The sequence below is a fragment of the Notechis scutatus genome, chromosome 4 (assembly GCF_049901735.1).
Source record: "Notechis scutatus isolate UNSWTSFEM ecotype Mainland chromosome 4, rNotScu1.2, whole genome shotgun sequence".
NCBI classification, from domain to species: Eukaryota; Metazoa; Chordata; class Lepidosauria; order Squamata; family Elapidae; genus Notechis; species Notechis scutatus.
In genome coordinates this window covers 61,055,619-61,078,878 of record NC_142012.1, presented here as the reverse complement: position 1 = coordinate 61,078,878, position 23,260 = coordinate 61,055,619, and the positions used below count along the sequence as shown (strand labels likewise).

Here is a 23,260-nt window from a genome sequence, read left to right as displayed (position 1 = left end):
AGCATCTTAGTGAAAGTACCTTTCGCTTCAATCAAATGAGGTTGAGAATTTCACTTCCCTAGGAGATCAGACTGGGGCAGGTCTGACAACAATTCTGAACTTAACAAATCCAAAGCTTGCCTTTCCTTTGTAACTTCCAGCTATAGTAGGTGGGCTTGATGGTTGGATGGGTTCTCTCCCAAATATTAACCACTCTGAGGGTCAGAAAATAACGCAATATTTCACTGATATTCTGAGTTTCTGTATGAATGAGCATAATGTTAGGGAGAGCCTCCAGTCTTCCTCAAGCTTAGGTAAAAGGTAGGATTTCTCATAAAGTTCAAAACTACTTATGCAAATGTTCTTTTGGTCTCAGAATATTAATAGACTGTTATTCCAAAACTTTACTCTTGATGTAATTTCAACTGAAATGAAATTTTAAAAAAGCATATGAAGAACAAGACCTATTTTCAGTACTACTTAGTGCTGCAACAAAATATTGTGCTTTTTAAAACCATAAGCAATTAATATGGCTAATTTGATTTTTTTTAAAAATCATTGTTACTTTTCTATCATTCACTATTTTTAATAATAAACACACTTATTCCTTCCCCAAACCATAAATGACTCACCTATCACTTTTGCTTCTTCATCAGTCAGAGTTTTATTAAGAAAAATTTTCTTTACACGAAGAGTGTTTCCTGATGGAAGGACAACACCTGTAGTTGGCATAGGTGGTTCTCCATCCTTCTGCTGCAAACTGTCTGCTATCACAAGGAAGACTCTGAGACCTATATTCATTCTCTGCAAAAAAACAAACAGAGGGACATCCTTGAGGAACCAGCAAGGATTGCAACAGACCACAGGTTAATGGTGTAAAATGAGTAAGAGCAACCTCTCTCCATTCCATCTCCATCTACCATACCCGTATTTAGCAGAATGGAGTTTTTGTTTTATAAAATATCATTCTCCCAAGAAACACAAATCGCATCTCATTTAAATTAAGCACTAAATGACTTTTTAAAATCTGCTTTAAATTAGACCAGTTCTTGTGTTTTCTATTGGCTAAATGGATGATAAAACACTTTAAAAAAAATTTTCTCAGACAGCCCTACAAGGAATCATTTATATATGATTAGCATAACCTAACCATGAATACCCAAGAGGAAGGAACATCATGGCATGATGTAATTTGCGCAACGATGACAGGCCACACTATATTATTATGGCTATGTTCCAGAAACGGTGAACATGAATTGATTTTGGCTTTGTACAACATTTAAACATCCGTTATGATTTGTAAACTACAATTTATGACTTATTGTGACATCTGAAGCCAGACAATTTTAGCTCATTCAGCAAGTATAGGAAAAATGTATGGCTTTGGAAATAATACACAAATCTATTGAAAAGTCAGATTTTTTCAGCACATGTGCTTTCTTCCTCCTTTTGCAGAAATAGGGATTCTGTTTCACTTCAGCCAATTCCAAATTTGTTATTGCATTAAAATTCAGGATTTAAAATAAACCTTATTCAATTGCTAAACACAAATATTACAAATGGCACATTGGTTAAGATGATATGTTGAATTGGTTCGCTATAACCAGGATACTTAGTTTGCCAAGCACAAGAAAGGATTGGCCGAAGAGAACAAAATCCTGACTTATTTCTTCTCATAACTGCAAAGACAGATAAGAGGAGAAAGGAGCTTATCCTTAAACTCAGTGTTTAACTCAGTTTTCCTTTTGCTCTAGTTTACCTTTGTGTGACCACAATCTCTAGCAAATAATCCAAAAATGATAAGACACCAGCATAGATAGTAAACAACTGAACTTCTTTTAATCTTTTTTTCAGAAGTGGTTTACCAGTGCCTACTTCCTAGACAGAAAGAGAGTGACTGGCCCAGAGTCACCTAGCTGGTTTTCTGTCTAAGATGAGATTAGAACTCAGAGTTTCCCAGTTTCTCGCCTGATGCCTTAGCCACCATGTCAAAGTAGCTGTAGTATTTCTAGAAGACCTTCATTACAAGTGTATGTGTTTATAATCCTATTAAAAACAAATGGCATACAATATTTTAGTTTCTCTTTTTTACCTCTGGATTAATAGCGAAAGTTTTCGGGGATTTTCCCACACTGAGAAGATCAAAAATTATTTCTTTCATTGCAAAATCCAAACGTTCCTAGAAAAAAAATAACAACCACATAAAACTTTTTATACACCATAGAACATATGCTAAACCATTTTAGGAAAAATGCTAAACTTGACTTGCATGGTAACTGGCATAAATCTAATTAATTTTATTTATTTTCATTTAAGAAAAAAATTATCTTCCCAATTACTCTCATTTTTCCCATTTATTATGGTAATTTTAAGTTGTAAATTATTTAAATATATCTGTACTATCATATGTTGATCAAGGTCCCACTAAAATATGTGCCTAAATTTAAGATTATTTGAAGCTAAATCTTTCCTCCTGCATAGGCAGCTAGCAGCCAGCATCAGATATTTTATATCACTGGATTTCAAATTGTTGGAACTTTTTTTTATAAGAGGCTTGTTAGAAATTTACCAGTGTAGAAATCAGGAGTGGCATACAAACGTTTCTAAAAAGCAGCTGTATTTTTTCACTGATTTCTATCCTTTGTACTGTATGTGTTACTGTGTTCAAAAATGACTGAACATCAAGAGTGGCTGACAAGTTGATGTAAATAATAATCCAAAATCTTACGAGGGGATGTAACAACTTCAAAAATCAGAAAGTTACAGTATTTATTTCATACGGAAACCTAAACTGTAAGTCTTCTTTCTGTTCATTAACAGTATCTCTGAGTAGTTTGGACAGATTCTTGTGTTTCAATTTAATATACATCACAGCTTTCTTAGAAGGTTAAAAATGTGTTAACTTAAAAGTCCTTGTAGAACAGTAAGGTTTAAACAGGGGAATGAGCAAATTTTGAAATATATCAGGCAATTATCACATTTGGGCTAAAGCTTTTATAAAGAGGATTTACCTGAGCAATGAACTGAATAATTTTTACAAATATGTTCAGAGGTGTGTCTCGAGGGACTACACTGCGAGAGCCTTTTGGAAAAAGTGCAGATACTATGCCCATCAGACGGCTGTACGGGAAAAGATTTAGAGGAGAACATTGAAACATCCCATTAGCAACTCTACCAAAGGGCAGCCACAGCATTTTTATCATTATCAACATTTTAGTATATTAAACCAAATGGCTTACCTCTGTGTTACAGTGTTGCTCTCACATTTTATTCTAATAACATAAACCCATAATAATCTATATAGCGATTCCAGTGCAACTCGAGACATTTTCGGGTCTTTATTCTGTTAAAAACATTTTTTTAAAAAACTGTTACTATTTCATATAAGTCTCACTGCAGATAATTATTTAGTAGTACATCTAAGAACCAAGGCATTCCTAAAATTATACTTCAAGTTCCTGTAATGGCAGAACACTGGGCACTCAAATTAATGTAAAGATATTGAAGTTAGGTAGAAATAGTTTCTCTGTATTTTTTCATAAATGTAAGAACCATATCAATATTTGTAATTTAAGTGAAGTGTTGTTTCAGAATGTGCTTTGTAAAACCTGTCCCAGAAATAATCCAATTATTCCTATCTCATTGCCCTGCCTGTTGCAAAAAATGTCTTCCTCCACAAAATACTATGTAGTTAGAAAATCAAAGCTATTTCAGTCTTTATTTAAATTGAAAACACACTTTCTGTAGTTAATTCAGAGGAAATATTTAAAGAAAACGGTATCAAATAGTAGTAATAATAACACGATTAATACTGTGACCAAAATATCTTTTCTTCACAAATAATACTAATTTATAATACTCTTTTTGAGATGTTAAAACAAAAGCTGTTTGTTTTAGAGAGTCAAATAAAATATACAATGGAACAACAGAAAAACACAAAGCAAAGCAATTTCTTACTTTACTATGACAGCATATTAACTCACCTGAAGTGTTTCTATTTGTTTTCTGATACTGTTGTTAGATGGGATCTAAATAAAGCAATGCAAGACAGCAAAACATAACAAACATGAGAATGGGAAGCACATGCATGTTAGATGAAAAAATAAAAAGGACAAACAGAAAGCTGTTCACTGAGGCTCCATTCAACAGAAATACTTTGCCTGCAATACTGCATTCTAACTACTGCACCACCATGGTGGCTATAAGCATGATTTGGACACTACAATACTGTAATTCAGTGTCCTTAATATACAGTATGTTATTTATAATATCTCACAGTCACTGTTTAGAAACTACATGCAAATATAGTCTACATCTAAACTTGGATTATATCAATAAAGACATGAACAATTTTGAACATTTTAAAAATAGCTGCTGGAATTCCAACAAACTGATCAGTCTTAGAATTGTCTATAGACATTTTTTTATTATTTTCTTTTACAATTCTAAAAACATGCAAAAATAATATTTTCCTATTCTCCTTACAAAGAGCAACTCGGTTTTCTTTCTTTCTTGGTTTACAAATATTTAAAACTACTTGTATTTCCTTTGTGGCCTAAACATCTATTAAGCAAACTACAATTCTATGCAGTAAGGAATAAACCTTACTAAATTTAGTGGGATTAACTTCCAGTAGACATGCACAGGATTACACTGCTAATTCTCTTTAATCGAAAGGCGTATCCATACACCTACCAAGTTATTATCAATTCACTTAAACCCCATGATAAGAAATGGAATTATATATCAGGTGCAATCAAATCCAAGTATTATAAAATTATTTGTATTAGGATAAAGATCCTGAATATTCAGTAACTGGAACTTCTGAGTTGCTCAGCCACGTTTCCCTGCATTGATGTGAGAAGGCTGATAATTAAAAAGTTTTGTCAACTAGCATTCTGAGACGTATCTTAAAAATATGTTATTGGTTCTGATACTTTATTTATACAGGCTCTATATTAGTTTTAATCTGAGTTAACTTACTACTTAATGATATTTTAAAACAATTAAAACATGTTTAAAAGAAAATAGTAGAGAACTAAATTTACTTGGCAGATTTGTTAGTTACAGAATTTGAGCATAATTATGTTTCTATTGTAAAATTTCAGTATCTTGAATATAATGCATAAATTATTTTTTCCAAATCTGATTTTTTTAAAAAAATCCTAATATGGCAGGTTTTTAATAAGCAATTTAAAATATTAAATAAAGAAATATTATGATAGCGTTAGTTCTTTCTGTTGAACAGAGCCACATCATAAAATGTTATGTTGTTAGGGAACAAAACTATATTAAAAATGTGATACATGCTGTATGACAACTAAAATCTCCAACAATGGAAGATTTTATTTGCCCATTGTCGGCAGTGTGATATTTCTAAATAAGAAAATTAAAAAGATACTTGCATACCCCTTTATATTTAATGCATAGCAACAGCAGGTAGACAGAGACAATAAAAGGGGAAGTGTTGCAAAAGAGTTGCCATTGTGTAAAGAAATACATACAACCTTGACAAAGTAAGGGAAAGAATGCTATCCTAACACATCCAACTGTTGAATTGTTGTTGTTACACAATTTAAAGGCTAGGCAGTTGTGAATTCAAGCATTAACAGCAATATTATCAATAAAGCACATATATTATTCAAACGTTACAGTGACAATAATTAAAAAGTGCTTTTAGATTTTCCATTAAAACTGATGTGACTCCAGACCTTACACAGATGGATGGCATCATAAACAAGGCTATGAGGCACATTATACATCAGGGGTCTTCAAACTTGACAGTTTCAAGACTTGTGGACTTCAAGTCCCAGAATTCCTCCTCCAATCATGTTAGCTCAGGAATTCTGGGAGTTGAAGTCCCACAAGTCTTAAAACTGTCAAGTTTGAAGACCCCTGATGTTTATTATCGGAATGGTGATTGTTCCACTACCCTATGACTTCAAACTGATATCTCCACAATAATAAAAACAGAACCCACAAGAGAAAACAAAGTTATCTGCAATACAAAAAAACCTGTTCTGATCTCTGATGCTATTATTGCTTTTCTATCTGCTCTCTCCTCTCCTCCTTCAGGCTTCTGTGGGAGAAAGGGTAATACTCCATTTTGGTAATAGAACATCTACATCAGTGACGAGCTACCTGCATTAACATAAGGCTCCTCAGTCTTGTTTCTGTATTTTAGAGCATTTTTTCAGATTATACCACTGAAGTTCAGTGTCAACGCTATTTATTTTGGAATATATGATCCTCCTACCCACTTTTTCACAAGATTAAGAGGATAAGTTAACGGTTCTGTAATCTTTAAACATCACTCCCCCTCCCCTTTTGTTCAATCTTGATTCTTGAAGACCCAGACAAGTCCCTGCAGGATTTTTTGGCATTTTTTTTTCAGAGGAGTGGTGGTTTGCCATTGCCTTCTTTCTAGGGCTGAGACATAGTGAATAGACCAAGGTACCCAGCGAACTTCATGCCTAAGGCAAGGCTAGAACGCACACTCTCCTGATTTCTAGCTTGATGCCTTAACTACTACACCAAACTGGCTCTCTTAGTGTCACTCGTTTGTCCTTAACATCCCATTAAAATGCAAACGTCTTGATATTTTAGCATCCAACTTGGGGCAATAAATAAATGTAGGGGGGAAAAAAGTAAGGAAGTGTAGCTCCTGGCTGCAAAAACATTGCCGATCTTTGGTCAACATCAGAGCTGCGCTCAAGAAGCTCTTGGTCTTAGATACAGATATCCCAAGCAGCTTCCACTGGAAAGCAATATTAAAAAGGACTCATAATCAAGTCCAACTTCCCCAAAGTAAATTTCTAAATACCTGGGATTCACAGATAAAATGAGCATAGGTAATATGAAAAATCAATTCTGAGAAATATGCAGGAATAGGTTATTCTGACTTGAAATAGCTTCACTTTACAAGCCTTATGAATGGGGCTTCAAATAGGTTCACAAGTTATTGTGACCTACAAGTATTATATAATTGCAATCAAACCACTTGTTACCATCTGTAAACAACAAGCTCAGAGAACACCAAGGACTCTGCCCTCAGTTCAATCCAGAGTTGCAAATATTTTCTTGTACTGGAGCATTACATTTATTTAATACAGAGATTATTTTGTGGTTAATCTAGATTGCGAATATTACTTGCTAAATCTGACAGGAGCATGATGGAACAGTCCTTACCTTCAAATGAGACAGACAATTCTGTAGGAAGATATGCCAGTTATTTAAAAAAAACTGCTTCTGACTGACACACAACAAACAGGTGATCAATGGATACAAAGCCTGTGAGAGAGGAACAATTTGTTACAAGTTTCAGAAAAACAAAATATAGCGTGGCTAGGCTATTAAGCATGCAAACTCAGCCACTGTAAATTTGTAAAAAATGATTAATGGACCAGTGAGCTGTATATTTTTAACAAACTGTGATGCATTCAATAAAGTATGGTTAAACGAATCACAGTTTGGCAAATATTTGCCGGTATCTATTATTGCATTCTTACATTAGCCAGAATCCTGATACATAAATAAATCTAAACTATAATAGCAATAGCACTTAGACTTATATACCACTTCATAGTACTTTACAGCCATCTCTAAGTGGTTTACAGATGCTCAGCAAACAGCTCCACCCAGGACCATTTTTAAACCAATATGGGAGAACAGCTTTTTTTCTTTAAACAAAACATAGGTTTAGCACCTGAAAAAAGTTTTCTAAACATCAGTTTACACAACTGAAAAAGCTTCCTTCAATTGCTACACATATAAATAGATAACCAGTCCATAATATAAAACAATTTGATTACCATTGGATTAAAAGAACTTCAATTAAAAATATCCTATCAAGAAAAAAGCTTGTAGTTCTCTGTCAAATTCTGATTCCAGATATTTGCTATGTGACATACAATCAGATTGCATGCACAGATTGCTGTATCACTAGACAAAAATTAAACAACTTAAAATACCAATGAATGCTTCTTTCTTGAGCTCAGCTCAAAAGTTGTCTGATAGAGCATCTCCACAAAATTTTTCAGGCATGGCACATTCACTTCATTTTTAACAGCCTAGAATCAAAAGAAACAGATCTACACTATATCTTCAAGGATAAAGTTAGTAACACAGAAAATGATATAAAGCATGAGAGTCATGTAATACTTTCTCATAGATTTAAATCCTGCTGTTAAAAATAATTCAGTTATACAACAAAACACTTAGTCCAAGTGCAAACACTTTAAAGATTTAGCTTGAATACTGCATAAAAGTCCTACTATAAATAGCAAAAAATAAAACAAATAACAGTGAAACAGAAAGAACAGCTGTACATTTATTTTAATTCAACTGCTCTGCTAACAATGGGGAAAAAGTTTTACATTGAATTGTCAGAAGGTGAATTTTGGTTTTAATTTTATAAATACACACCATAAAGGATTTTTTTTAAATAAAAAATTATATATTTGGTTGTAAAAAGAATTAAACTTCATTCATCATTATTTGTATGACAAATACACTCAAATACAAAAAAGTTGGTTTTTCAGATCTGTGAACTGCATTTGAGGAGAAAATGTCTCTACTTTTGCATGAACACCATATTTGCGAAATAATAAATTATACTTACAGCAGCAACAGGGATGAGAATTTCTACAAACAAACCAGCAAGCGAATGCTTTATGTCTTTATCTTTCACCTCCAAAAAATACTGTGCACATTCCTGCAAGAAAATAACTATCAAATTTCTGTTGTGCACCATCTTCTTCAGTAAGAATAAATGAAAATAACAGAAAACAAAACCTATTGCAGATAAAGTACTAGATACAGGCAACAAAATAGTCCAGTTTAAACTGGAATGAATTTGGAAACCTTAAATTAGCAGCTCTTCAATGTTTTTATTCTATAAATAAGCTGAAGCTGATTTTGATCTGAACATTTTTTTCCTATGCAAAATTCCAAGTTTTGGAAAACATTACACCACTTTTGCTAATATTTGTGATAAATCAAATGATGACAGTGTTCAACTATTTGTGATATGCAGTTACACATATTAAGGCATTTTTCCCGAATATTTAAGACCACTGCAAAATTGATATTTTGAAGCCACTGGAAAAAATCTTCAAAACAATGATTTGGTTAAAAAAAAACCTGTTCAGAATCGGTACTGATTATACTCCTGCAATGCCATATTCAAAAAAAAAATAAATCAGGAAAAAAAATCCTATATAGTTTCAGCATGCAGAATGTCATACATAGCCAAATGTTGGCTTCCAAAATTTTACCTAGAGATGTAATGCCTCAACTATCAAAGTAGTTAATTATGTGATAAGCAAGTCACTATACTTCAGCTTATTTGCTTTCCTTTCTGAAGATTAAGTAGTGGACCACAATGTTCTTCTGTTCTACGCTTATTTCAATTGTTGACAAAGAGAAAGATGTTGGGAAAATAGCTGAAGAAAGAAACTGTCTCTTTTTTGGAATATCATTGAAAAACCAAATTGTTGAAGCTTTCCAAGTGATGGCTTTCCATCACTATTTCTGCTCCTTATGATGTAATTCAAGAATTTATAGCCAATCTCTAGCTATGGATACATGCATTCAGGAAGTACTTCCCAGAACTTTCTTTGAATTTAGATTTCTCCACAGAGTGTCTTTCTCCCTTACCCCCCTTTAATAATATGCCCGTCATTGCTTTTTTTGGGGGGGGGGGGGATATTCATTAGTTACTATGCATAAATCATTAGATTACTAGTTGCAGTGGGTTAACATTCTTCACAGGAAATAAACATGTAAAACACCACATAATCTGAATTTTCTTTCAGATATATTGGGATTAGAATTCAAGAATTCCTAGACAACAGCTTTGTGCTGATAATCAGATAAGGGAAAGTTATTTTTCCAATTTAGGTATAATCTGCCGATATTCTTTTAACTTTTTAAATGAAGAAACTTCAACTATCTAAGATTATCTAACAGTTAGGTAATCCTAACTATTAATATGATAAAATACCATACCTGCATGAATTGAAATGATGCTTCAAAATCTTCCACAGGATACATTTTTACTCTGAAAAACTTCATCCCCATAATTAAGCTGATGATACTTTGTACCACATGAGGGCTCTGTTCCTTTTGCCTCAGTTCCTTTAATTCTGTAACAAATTTTTTTCTAACAGCTTGAAACCTAAAGTCAAAAAATAGCAAGGTTTTCAAAAAGAAAGGATAAAACGATATCCTCTATAAAGTAAAATAATTTCCCTCATTTTAAAAATATAGTTACAACCATACAAACAATACTGGGTCATATTAGATCACATTAGGATGTATGATAAAGTCAATCTGACTTTTAACAGTGACATCATCAAAAACCATTCTTGTGTGTTTTTGAGATAGGAAAGAAAAAAAACATTTTAAAATAAAATACTCAGTGAATGCACTCATTAAGAGAGATGCTTACAAAACAATTTATCACTGTGACAGTTGATTAGTGGATATTAATTTGTTATGCTAAAGTATTTCTTATGCTAAAACAACACATTATCTGTGATCATTAGGCATTTACAGTTATATGTAAATTTGTGGCAAATAAGATATTTTTGAATCTTGAAAAAGAAGTTGCTTACTTTGATTGGGCAAGAACACCTATCACTTCTGCATATAAATCTGCGATGATATGGACATTTCCAGTGTTGGTCCCTGAATACCTACAATGAAAAGAAAATGAACAAAAGAAAAACCACAAATTTGATATTCGGATACAATTAACACAATGCTGCACATACAGGCAGTCCTCAACTTACAACTACAACTGGGACCTGAGTTTCCATTGAAGCTTGTTGTGGTTGTGTATTTTGAATCAGATTTGATTTTACAATTTTTAAACAAATAATGTGGTCATTAAGCAAATCCAGCTTCCCTCATAACTACTTTTTATATTGCCTTTTAACTCACAATGGTGCAAAAATCCCGGTTGTACTAATACGTGCAAAGTTGGAATAGGATCCAATCTGAGTCAGTCATTGGGACTAGAGATTTAATCTTCCAAGCTTTCAGATTCTTGCTGGAGCCCCTCCTGAGGGAACTTCTCTATGGTGTTTAAATAGCACAATCTTCTAGTAGCTCTACTTTGTAGCAGGTAATTCAACAATGACTTCCAGAAGTGTTACAAACTTTTGCACTATTCCTGTAGCAACAGCCCCAAGAATCATGTAATCATTATAGAGGAAATTTCCCACATTTGAAACCATCTAGGCAGAACTGTTGCTAATGTTGACTCTTAATTTTACTGTATCCATCCATTCAGGGGTATTTATTAATTATAGTAACATTTTAGATATTCTTAAATCAGCAGTTCAATACTAATTATGCTATTATTTTGCGATATAGGATTGGAAGGGATGCTTGCATGTTCTTTCTCATAGGATCCAGGTCTTTGCAGGCCTCAATTTTATACAAATTTCTTTAGGAATAAATTTAGACAAAGTCAATGGAATGGGTATCTGTTAAATTATGAGATGTTGTTTAGCAAAAAATGTAAATAGTTAACAAGTTGAACTCAAAAACATCTGCATTAGTGCAACTTCTCTGAGATATTGGAATAATTAGTACTAACTCATAAGTCAGAAATATTTAAAAATTTGGCATCCTAAATATACTTACCCTTCCTTGTGTTTAAAGTGCTTGAAAGCCAAATTTAGAACTTCATGAACTAAAGGGTCAGGCACTGGATGAACAGGTATCTATAACAGAGAGGGCATGTACTGCTTATCTTCATGGCTTAGACATTTTATCAGAATGTGAATTGTCACTGTTATTGGATAAACATGGGCAGATATATACAGAAGGGCATATTTTTATTTGGGATCTGAATAAATTAAATGACATTCTGAACTCTTTTTCCCCACAGAAATATTGATTTCATTTTAATAGAACTATATTTTACAGTGCACAATGTAAGAAAAAAACCACTAGCTGTCTACTCCAGTTTTATATTGCATTTCTAAGCAAAATACAAAGACATTCAGCTGTTTTTGTAATTAAAAAATAGTTTATATCTAGCAGAAATTAAAGAGCTTACCTGTTTTAGAACTTCTACTAAAACTAAGCAAAAAATAAAATCTACCGCTAAATCCCTTCGTTCAAGTAGATAATCTCTCTCTCGCTGCTGCTCATCTCTGAAACAAATAAAATATATCAGATATATTTGATATAAGACAAGCTCCTTTCTCAAAACAGAAATACATGTAACTTTTTATGTATATGCACAGAGTCAAGAAAGTTACACAAAATCTTTCTACACCAATGCCCATCTTCATCCTGAAATTCCACACTGCCCTTACAATCTGACAGCAGCAAAAAGGAAAAAAACAGGGGGGAAAAATCTACTAGGAAATTAAGTTCAGAGAAATACCCAATTGATTATTAAGGTTCAAAGCAAAAGTCAGGAACTGCTACTATATTTAACTGAGCAAAGAATTACTGCTAATTGTTTCTGAGCTTAAAGTGGCTTACATTTTCCTTCTGTAGCTATAATCAATCAACTCTTAATCAATCATTTGACTATAATTTTGTTCATTCATACTTTGCGAGATAACTATAATTTACTTAGTTTATTTTATAACAATTCATATAATCCTCCCAAATCTATCCTAGAAACATTTTATAGATATAATAATAAAAAAATAAAAGAAATACATCCTTATATATTCATTGTTTTCTAAAATTCTACATATTTTAATATTATATTTTATTATCTAACCATTGATAGAAAAGGTCCCAACTTTTGTAAAATTGTTTATCCTCTTGTTCTCCAATTTCAAATGTCAATCTACTCATTTCAGCACATTCCAATATTTTCTTAATGGTTTCCTCCTGCGATGGTATTTTCTCATTTTTCCAATTTTTAGCAAATACAATCCTAGCCGCTGTTAATACATTTACAATCAAATAGGCTAGAACAGTCTGGTCTTGCGTTGTTAACCTCATTCATCATAATATCACTTTTATTAATTCCATTCAACTGTATTTCAATATTTGACTACCCATATGAATTATCTGTTATTTATCCAGTTGTGAAGCTGAAGACTAATCTATATGAGACCATGCTCTGGGGTTGAGTTTAGAGTTGACAGTTGACAAACCTAATATGTTTAGACCATGTTAAAGTTGACATTTATAAAATGTTGAATTATTCAAGGAATATGTAATTAGAGGATGCAATTACCCACAGGTGTTTATCACTGTAGTGCACTCACCCCTTAGACTTTGTGCTGGACCGAGGCCTGTATTCATAAGATTCATCTTCAGTTCCATTTTGGCGTTTGTACCAGTCAAACAAGGTGCGTAATAAGGAGGGGAGACAGTGCTCTGCTACTGAGCTCATAGAGCTTATCAACTGTCAAGAGAAAATATTAAGGGTTTACACAGTATCTTTTCCAGAACCTTCTCTTGTAGATATTTTGTGGGTGGGTGTAGGGCAGCTATAACACCATGGCATCATCTGTCATTTTTATGTTGTAGCAAAAATCTCAACATGTATTTATTCAAACTTCAACACCAAACTTTGCACTAAATTATACTAGATCTGTATTCTCAAACTCTGCACTGTGGTTCTTAACAGATAAATGAATTTTTATGACATATCCCATGATTTTTAAAAAATAAACTTTTCTTTTTTTAACAGCAACTCATTTCTTATTCCACATTTCTTTTTGATTGGTGTAGCAGCAACTGTAGAAAAATGTGATTCACACACTATGGTGCTTCCCCCAACGGAAACATTTCCATTCTGAAAGTTGTGACATTTAAAATAGTGAACCATGCTGACTTTACAATCCTGTAACCTTCTACAGATATTCTCAATACTACTGCTATACTACTGTAGCAACTTGTGCGGGTGCCAGAGACATAAAAATATGTCTCAGAAAAGCAATAATTTATACGTCTTATAAACTATATAAACTAATTTATAATGTAGAATTCTTTACATGTGATTTAAAGAACGCTTGTATTTTAAGCAAGAAAAGAAAACGTGGAAAAATATCAAGTAATTATAGGAACACATAAAAGTCTGAGTTTCATTACTCATACCTGAGGCAATTTTTAAAAAACTGTGGCCTCTTTCATGAATTCTAATGATCTCCCAGCAGGATCGCAATCCACAATTTGACAACTTCTAAATTATAGGTTGACATATTTTTCTATTGGAACATTTAGGCAGTGATAGAATCCCAGTGGTATAAAAAACAGATTTGATATAAGAAGATATAAGAAAGTTTCTCTACTCTTCATCATTTTCTCCAATAAACAAATGAATCAGTAAAAGGTTTTTGACTTGTGTTTAATTAGGTTCTCTTTATCTAGTTATAGGACTTGTGTGGAGAACAGATCACATTTTAGGTAATACTTGTGCAAAAATACTGAACATTCAAAAAGGCCCACAAACATTTAAGCACTACTATATCTTCTTTAATGCAACTAAAAACTTCTAAACTAAGTAAAAACTCTAAAATATTTCAAATATAAAACATCACAGAAATCTGATTTTAACCAACTTGTGCAACAAAATCTGTCAATCAACTTACAGTCCCTAGGAAATATACATAGTGGATTTCTATGACCTCTGCTATTTAAACACCCTATCAAATACAGGGTTTTAAGTTTTGAAAAGAAATTTTACCAACCTGATCAAACTGAAAATCTTCACCTCTCTGAAGAGATCTAGACAGGGGTTTTTCCTAAAATAGGAATAAGGCACTGAATTACATATAGTACAGTATTATACATGTACCCAATATAAAATAATTCAAACTGATTTCTTTTCTTCTATATTTAATTTTTGAAACATAAATCTATGTTATATTGAATGCATTTATTACAAACTACATAAATCTTTAAGGGTGTTGCTAAGAATGTTTATATATAGACCCATCTTATTTTACAAGTTAAGAAAATATATAATAACATCAAATTTCAACAAAAAAGTCAAGTACATAGTATAACGGAATATTTAATAAAAATAAATGATTAAATTGATTTAGCTAATCCAAGAATACAAATAAATTTCATAACAAATGAATACAATTGTAATGCAACAGTCCTGATCAGATTAAAAAATTATATTATGATTCACTAGAAAATCAGAACTGGAAACTAGGGTTGGAAACGTTAAAATTAGCATGTACATATGTAAGGAAAATTGTATACTGCCACTATGAAACACCAAATAGCTCTTTTTAGACTTCATGCCTTTTTTCACAAATAGTGAGAAAATTCTTGCTGAAGCAAAAAATTGAACTTCAACTAATTTTTAGAACTGATCCAACAAGATATACTGTATTAATGTTATATTCAATAACATATTCAATGTTACTAAAAGCTTCTGAGAGCCTATAAGAAACAATTATTAACAATGTATTTCTATTAAAATAGTCTTGACTGCCAACATTTAAATCTAGTTAATTCACGTCAGCTAAAAGTATCTGGATTTAAAGTATCGTCCCTTCCTCTAATACTTTACTAAATGAGATTAAGAATATCTAGCTGGAGGTTATTAACTCTCCTTGTTCCAAGAATTATTTTAGTATGATAAAGATAATTTCTCTTAAAAAATCCTGTAATAGTCAATAATCAAGACAGGCAAAAATGAGGAAATGGTAGTTCTGGTGGTATGTCTGAAATACTCTAGCTTATATTCTATGTTTAAAGGTACTTTTTCATTTGTAAGGCTTCTTCTAGATGTTACAAAACTGTTTTATTTAGAAAAACTCTTTCCCCCAATATAATAGGAGCAGATATTAAACTAATCACACACACACACAAACATTCTATAGGCTCTCTCCAATATTCTTTTTTTTTAAATTGTGCTACATTGCCCATAACCAAGGCCTGAAATATAGGCAGGGATCTGAGAAGACAAATGATTTATTATTAAGAAATAAGACATTCCAATTTGAACTGGAAATGTTTAGACAGATTTATGCTTTGTTAAACTGCAGTTCAGGACTACATTTTGAATCTGACCAAATCAATTGGTCAGACTGAATAATGAAAACTATGTGATTTGAATGATTTGACCATTATGTTTGACCATTCAATGGCTGATTTGCATGTGTATGGGCAAAAGGCCCCCTTTTTTTGATTCAACTGACATCAATATTGTTTTGGACCCTTTTGGCACACTGCCCTTTGGAAAAGTCGTATTCCAGGTACTTTTTAAATCATTATTTTATAATTAACTTTTAAAACAGGCAGTTTAGTGTGGTCAAACTCAAATCCTATGTTTCTTTTATAATCTACCCAACTATCCAAGCATTCCTCTTCCAATAGACAAAGTCCTTGCCTTGACTTTAATACATTTTCAATTTCATTGTACACATGTTGTGCATTGACAGTAAATGTTGATTTTATTTAATAGCTCATGTTTTTTTCCTCCAAAGTAGAAGATCTTGCATGGTAAGCAAACAGGCAGTGTTGATTCCTTTCAATCTTCTTTTATACACCCGTTTACTCATTTGTAATTCATTCTTCTGAATTGAATGTAATGACAAATATTAATTGTGATATAATATGGAGTGAAATAATCAATCCAGCACCATGGTGAGCATTTCAAAGGTTGGAGAAGTGAGGTAAAGAGCTACAACACATGCAAATCTGACTTCTTTATGAGTCGAATTCTAGGCTGCTATCATCACTTGGGGCTCACTGCAGGAAATTGTTGTGGTGCCCCCACACTGTGAATATAATTCAGGAACAATTAGTTAATATACTTTCTTAAAAGATTGTTGCTGTCCTGGTGTCTCCTTCAGTATTCTTTGGTATCAGTCCTTCCAATTCTAAATTGAGTATCAATGCACAAATTAGAGGCAAGAACACTTAAGAACAAAATCAGTTTCATGTGTATCTTGTGCAACTTTAAAAATATTTAATTACATTACTTAACATTAAATAATAAGGGACAAATTTGAAATTCATCATAGCCATTAATATCTTAGCATTTTATTCTTACTGTTTCATACCATTAAGCTTTGATTTGTGCCTTGATTATCTTAGTTGATATGATTCAATTATCAAAATGTTTTTTCTTCTTATCCCCTATTTATTTTAGAAAAAGCCTTAGACTTTTTCATCTAAGTTTGAAAATTATTTCTATGAAGATAAAAATTGTAAGCTATGTAATACCCAGTAATATCAGGTTCCACTGCCTGAAAAAAAAAATTGAAAACCCCTGATCTAGACAACATTGTTGTGTGAAGGTAAACAAATGAACAAATTAAAAAAAATCTTTACAGGTATAAAATTGAGTAGAAAGCTTCAAAAGCAAACCAGAACTAGAAGATGTATCAGCAAGCATCTTATTTATTTATTTATTTGATTTGTCAATAGCTTACAAGATAATAGGTATAAGTATATACATAGTTATGAATACATGAAATGGGTACATATAAGAAAAATAAAAGAAACAATAGGACAGGGACGGTAGGCACGTTGGTGCGCTTATGCATGCCCCCTACAGACCTCTTAGGAAAGGGGTGAGGTCAATAGTAGACAGTCTAAGGTTAAAGTTTTTGGGGTTTGGGGAAGAAACCACAGAGTCAGGTAGAGTATTCCAGACATTGACCACTCTGTTGCTGAAGTCGTATTTCCTGCAATCAAGTTTGGTGCGGTTAACCTTGAGTTTGTATCTATTGTGTGCTCTTGTGTTGTTATGGTTGAAGCTGAAGTATTCATTGACAGGTTAGTCGTTGCAATGTATGATTTTATATACCATACTTAGATCAGACTGAAGACAGTGTAATTCAAGGTTTTCTAGGTCTAGAATTTCAAGTCTGGTGGCATAAAGTATTCTACAATGAGTAGAGGAGTGGAGGTCTCTGTTGTCTTCATTAATAGTTTCTGTTTCTTATCCTGAAACTCTCTCCCTCCTTAATCAATTGAGTAGGATTCCTCTAATATTTCCTTTTCTTTGTTGATAAACACTGGCTGCTATTTCTGCTTCTTTCTCCTTCCCAGTGCACTTCCTTTTCTGACTGTTCTCCCCCATTGAAAAAAAGTAAAAATAAAATAAAGAAGGACAAGTGGAGGCAGTACTCAAAGGTTATGTAAAATAAAGAAACCCTTGAGTTGAACTTGACTCCTAGTAATTATATGAGCATGTTCATGTAATTTCGTTGGCAACCACAAAAACAGAAACAGCCAATTACCAATGAAATGAAATAAAAGAGAAGGGAACCTCAAGGAAATGCAGCAGTCAATCAACTATGGTTATTTTATAAACTTTATTGGCAGTATGTTTTCTATTTTGCATGTGTGTGTGTGTGTGTGTATGTATGTGTGTGTGTGTGTGTGTGTATATATATATATATATATAAAAATACACACACACAATATGCTCAAATTTTCCTAAAATAAAGGAAATTTTAATCAAATACAAAATAAGTCTGCACTTGGCTAATACAGTTTTATTTTAAAGTTTTACAACTTGTAAAACTAAGTACTTCCTTTGCTATACTAAGTATTGACATGTTAACATCCTTGCAACTCTGATCTTACAAGCAATTAGCTACCTGGAATGAGAAAGGAAAGGAGAGGAAATTTATCATTTCCTAGTGCTTCACTGCCTATTACAGCTTTTCACTGTTCTTTTTTCAAAGTAAGGTTAAATAATTTAAGAAAAACATAAATTGAAAGAAGGCTGCATAACAGAACTCACCAACGGTTCAGCCATTACAACTTCAATTTTCTTTTCAGCTTGAATAGCAAACTCAGTAAAGAGGCTCTTGATGACATATTCACCAGGTTTGACATCTGGATCAATAGTAATATTAGACATGATGACGCTTCTCTTTTCCCAAGTAGAATTGATGGTGGGAGAAATTCTGTGCTTAGTAATGCTTCTGGCTTGTGCTGATGCTGGAGGAAGAGAAAGATGGATTATTAATAATGAAGTAAATCAAAAGAATCAGCATTTCTTACAAACAACAAAATATTTTAGAAGGCTAGAATTTAAGGAAGGCCTCTAGGAGAGAAGAAAGTTCTCAGTTGGTTTCCAATTGAAGCAGAAGAAAAATGTATATAATGAAGGATAAGCATCACTGACAGATATTGGGGCCATGTGAAACTAAACCAAAGATATCATGGATAAACGTAGGCAGTTTGTGCTCTCTTTACAGTACTTATTGTGCTATCAGTAAAAACAGAAAAGCAATTAAAATCTATCAAGGATATGTTGGAGATTATCTAACTATACTTCTTGCTCTACCGTTGCGGTGATCCATCATTGGAGGTTTTTAAGAAGAGATTGGACAGTCATTTGTCCAGAATGGTATAGGGCAGGGTGTCAAACTGGTGGCCTACAGGCCAGATGCATCACAGGCAGGCCATGCCCACCTCAGCTCCGCAAATGGTGAAAATGTTGCAAAAAGCCACGTGATGGCAATGTGATGCAGCAAGTTTGACACCTGTGGTATAGGGTCTCCTGGTTGAGCAGGAGGTTGGACCAGATGTGTCCAAAATCCCTTCCACAATTCTGTTATTCTGTAACTAATAATTTTTTCCCCTTTGGGAAATGATAGCCAAAGAAACAAAGTAAGTCATTATGTCTCGGTAATTTTTTTAAATTTATTTGGCTTATATCCGCTGCAATCAACCACCAGTGCTACAGAATATAACAAAAATGGTAAAGCACACACAGCATAGCTAGAAGATGCCACAAAACAGGGGTCCCAAAACCTCTGGGCCATGGATGGGTACCAGGCTGGGTGGCCTGTTGAGAATTGAGCCTCACAAGCAGTGGGTGAGCAAACGAAGCTTTATCTCTGCATTCATTGGATTTATATTATGTGTGAAACCATCCCCCCTCACCCCTTGGTCCATGGAAAAATTGTCTTCTACAAAACTGGTCCCTGGTGCCAGAAAGGTTGGGGACCACTGCCATAAAACTCTGAAAATTAAAAATAACAAATGAGAAGACAAAAATAAAGGAATAAATACAGTAGAGTTCTTAAGATAATCCCTTCTGAAATAGCTCCATTTCATCATCTTTCTGAAAATCAATGAATAGGTCAGCCTTCCTTTGTGGGAGGAGGGATTCAAAGCATCAGCATCAAATCAGAAAAGCTGCACTTTCAATTTCATTTCCACCATACATCTTCAAAGTGTGTGTGTGTGGGGGGGGGGGATTGCTTCCCAGATAATCCACTGTGTCTGTTTAATTCCAGTTGGAGCAGCCAAACTTACAGGTACCAGGTGTCTAGTCAAGAAGGTTTTACAGGTGAACCTTAAATTGGAAGCCAATTGCAGGCCCTTCAAAATTAATATTATATTTTGCCAGCCCCAACAGCCCAGATACTAGCCAAACGGCCACCAGGTTCCCAGAATTGAGTGATTCAACTTTGGCAAATTCTCCAGTACAACAAATCAAAGGGATAAGTAAACTTATTTCTGTTTATTAAATGCAGAGACCACCCATCTCACTCTCAGCAACAATTGATGGCAGTTTGAAAAACTGAAAGGGGTCAGTCTTTTGCTGATCTGCATAATTTCCCTCTCTGAGTGAGTTAGTCCTCCTTCTCCAGAAGCAAACTCCAAAAGCCCAAAATATCTGTCCTCGTGAACCGTATACCAAACCAAAACACTGCTGCCTGGTCAACATCCAATATCTTTTATTCAAAAAGGACAAAACAATGAAACAAAAACAAAACAACAATCGATGAGAAGCCTGAGAAACAGTTCCACCCATAAAAGCCATTAATAGATAAGAGACAGTAAAGGAAATCTAAATCTTGAGAAAGAGGCAAGTTGAAGAGATTCAAAATATTGTACATGCACATACTCACACACCCTCGATCCGGCATGACATAAAAGAACACAGAGGGAAACGCTGGCAGGTTGTGAACATTTTGTTATGATAGCCCTATCAAGATTCTATTACATCCTATTCTGCCTTCTTATAAAACAAAGTTCCAAAAACTATTCCTACTGTGAGTCAGCATTTTGCATTGGATTTTGCAGGTGAAAATCCTAAGGCCACAAAAAAAGGGGCCAGGGACAGCAGTCAACCCATCCTTTTCTCATATCCAGGATGGTGGTGAAATGCTTTTCCTTTGCAGCATACTGTGATTCTTCTGTCTTGATCCAAACAATCTAAAGAAAATTCAGATTGTATTGGGGCAGAAAATCTGGATGTGTAATTTTTCTATCTCTGATAGAACAGATAAGTGACAACTGATAAGTGAAGTAACAGAAACGATGGATCCACTCATTCAAACTGAAAAACCCTAACCCTAACCCTAAAAGAAAAAAAAATGTTTTCAAATAGAACAAGCTAAAAAAAATTTCAACTCCTTTTGCACAAAACTTTCAAGATGCTGTTCCATAGGCCAACATAGGCATTATTCAATATATATTTGATGAGAACCAAGAAGCAGAGATGAATAAGGAGACTCTGCCAACCCAGATAAAAATGGCAACTACTGCAATAACTGATGACTACAAATCACCATTGGTAGCAAATTGCTGAATTAGACATGACTTTTCAATATAAATTGTGCCTGAAATTGTTTTGCTGTCAAAATACCGACAAGGTGCTGCTCTGCCCACATTGCTTTGCAAGTAATTGTGGCAGATCTGTACTGAATTTTTTTTTAAGAACAGAGAAGACTTAATAACTGCACACTGAAGTTAGTTCAAACAAACAGGCTCATATAAATAATTTCTGTATCAATAAAACTTAAGAAACATTTCTGATGTTCACCTCCAATGTAATTACTTAATGAGGATGTTTTAAAAGATTAACAGAGTTGGAAGGGACCTTGTAGGTCATCTAGTCCAACCCCGCCCCTGCCCAAACAGGAGACCCTACACCATTTCTGACAAATGGCAGTCCAATCTCTTCTTGAAAACCTCCAGTGATGAAGCTCCCACAATCTCCAAAGGCAACCTGTTCCATTGGATGATTGTTCTCACTGTCAGAAAAGTTCTCCTTATTTCTAGGTTGAATCTCTCCTTGATCAGTTTTCATCATTATTCCTTGTATGGCCTTCAGGTGCCTTGGAAAATAGCTTGACCCCCTTCCTCTCTGTGGCAGCCCCTCAAATATTGGAAGACTGCTATCTTGTCTCCCCTGGTCCTTCTCTTCACTAGACCAGCCATGCCCAGTTCCTGTAACCGTTCTTCATATGTTTTAGTCTCCAGTCCCCTAATCATCCTGGTTGCTCTTCTCTGTACTTTTTCTAGAGTCTCAACATCACAAATGGTATTCAGCAGGTTCTGACCAGTTCTGGAGAACCGGTAGTGGAAATTTTGAGTAGTTCGGAGAACGGGCAAATACCACCTCTGACTGGAGATTTTACAATATCCTTCCTCTGCCACGCCCACCAAGCCATGCCCACAGAATCGGTAATAAACAAATTTGAATCCCACCACTGCTCAATATATTTTTTATAGTGTGGTAACCAAAATTGGATGCAGTACTCTAGGTGTGGCCTCACTAAGGCTTTAGAGAGTGGTATTAGTGCTTCACTTGATCGTGATTGTATCCCTCTGTTAATGCAACATAGGAGTGCATTTGCTTTTTGGGGCTGCCATTGCACACTGCTGGCTCATATTTATTTGGCTTTCCACTAAGACTCCAAGACCTCTATCATAGTTATTGTTATTAAGCCTGGTTTCACCCAGAATATATGTCTTTCATATATGCCCATGCTTCAAATCTTTAAAATGAAATGCAGAAAGTCTTTTTCAATCATAAAATCAGTAACTTTCAAAAACACATAGGTAAGAGACCTGGTTTTGCTAGAGGCAACAAACCTGGACACATAATGCTTCACCAGACCCTCTACAGTCCAAGGAGCAAGTGCTTTTACCACCTCTACTCGGCCTTTCTAGCTGGCCGCTTTGCCTCTTTCGGGCTAGGTGGGTCTGCCAAGTGGTGGCGGAGTTGCCACCCAGGAGCTGCCAGGAATAGAGACCCCCGGGGATGTGCCTCCTTCACCGGGGACACTCTGCAAGGAAAGCCGAGCCTCGTCCTGCCCTGCGAGGCAGCAACTCCAGAGCATTTTCGGGATGCTGCCTGACTGATGCAGCTCCTTCAGACGGAGCCCCCAAGGCTCCAGTCCCTTCCCTGGACTGAAGGCAGCCTTGTGTCTGACAGCCCCTCCCCTGTATTTCCGTTCCAAGCTGAGGATTGCAGCCAAATTCCCCGCTCGGCGCGGCTCAGGGATAGTGGAGCTACCCTCTGCACGAGCAGGTGAGTTGGCAGGGCGCTAACCAAACCGGTGCCGGGCGCTCA

General features: G+C 34.4%; 1 protein-coding gene across 9 annotated transcripts in view; it reads right to left on the bottom strand.

Annotated features, from left to right (window-relative positions):
* The window catches only part of FRYL (FRY like transcription coactivator), a 149,982-nt gene that overhangs the window by 80,909 nt on the left and 45,813 nt on the right, over positions 1-23,260 (bottom strand). For 6 of the 9 annotated variants that reach the window (XR_015749286.1, XM_087963578.1, XM_087963573.1 and 3 more), the window contains exons 2-16: positions 18,683-18,882; positions 14,655-14,708; positions 13,227-13,366; positions 12,050-12,146; positions 11,632-11,711; positions 10,596-10,676; positions 9,988-10,156; positions 8,600-8,692; positions 7,950-8,048; positions 7,168-7,269; positions 3,963-4,007; positions 3,219-3,322; positions 2,991-3,099; positions 2,072-2,158; positions 612-783 (exon numbers count right to left, since the gene is read on the bottom strand). Coding sequence is in view for 8 of the 9 variants with exons in the window: in XM_087963573.1 (XP_087819699.1) it covers positions 612-783; positions 2,072-2,158; positions 2,991-3,099; positions 3,219-3,322; positions 3,963-4,007; positions 7,168-7,269; positions 7,950-8,048; positions 8,600-8,692; positions 9,988-10,156; positions 10,596-10,676; positions 11,632-11,711; positions 12,050-12,146; positions 13,227-13,366; positions 14,655-14,708; positions 18,683-18,882 (1,632 nt within the window). In the remaining variant the exon portion in view is untranslated. The remainder of the gene's footprint in view (positions 1-611; positions 784-2,071; positions 2,159-2,990; positions 3,100-3,218; positions 3,323-3,962; positions 4,008-7,167; positions 7,270-7,949; positions 8,049-8,599; positions 8,693-9,987; positions 10,157-10,595; positions 10,677-11,631; positions 11,712-12,049; positions 12,147-13,226; positions 13,367-14,654; positions 14,709-18,682; positions 18,883-23,260) is intronic. The other 3 variants (XM_087963579.1, XM_087963576.1, XM_087963580.1) reach the window with 1 other exon arrangement.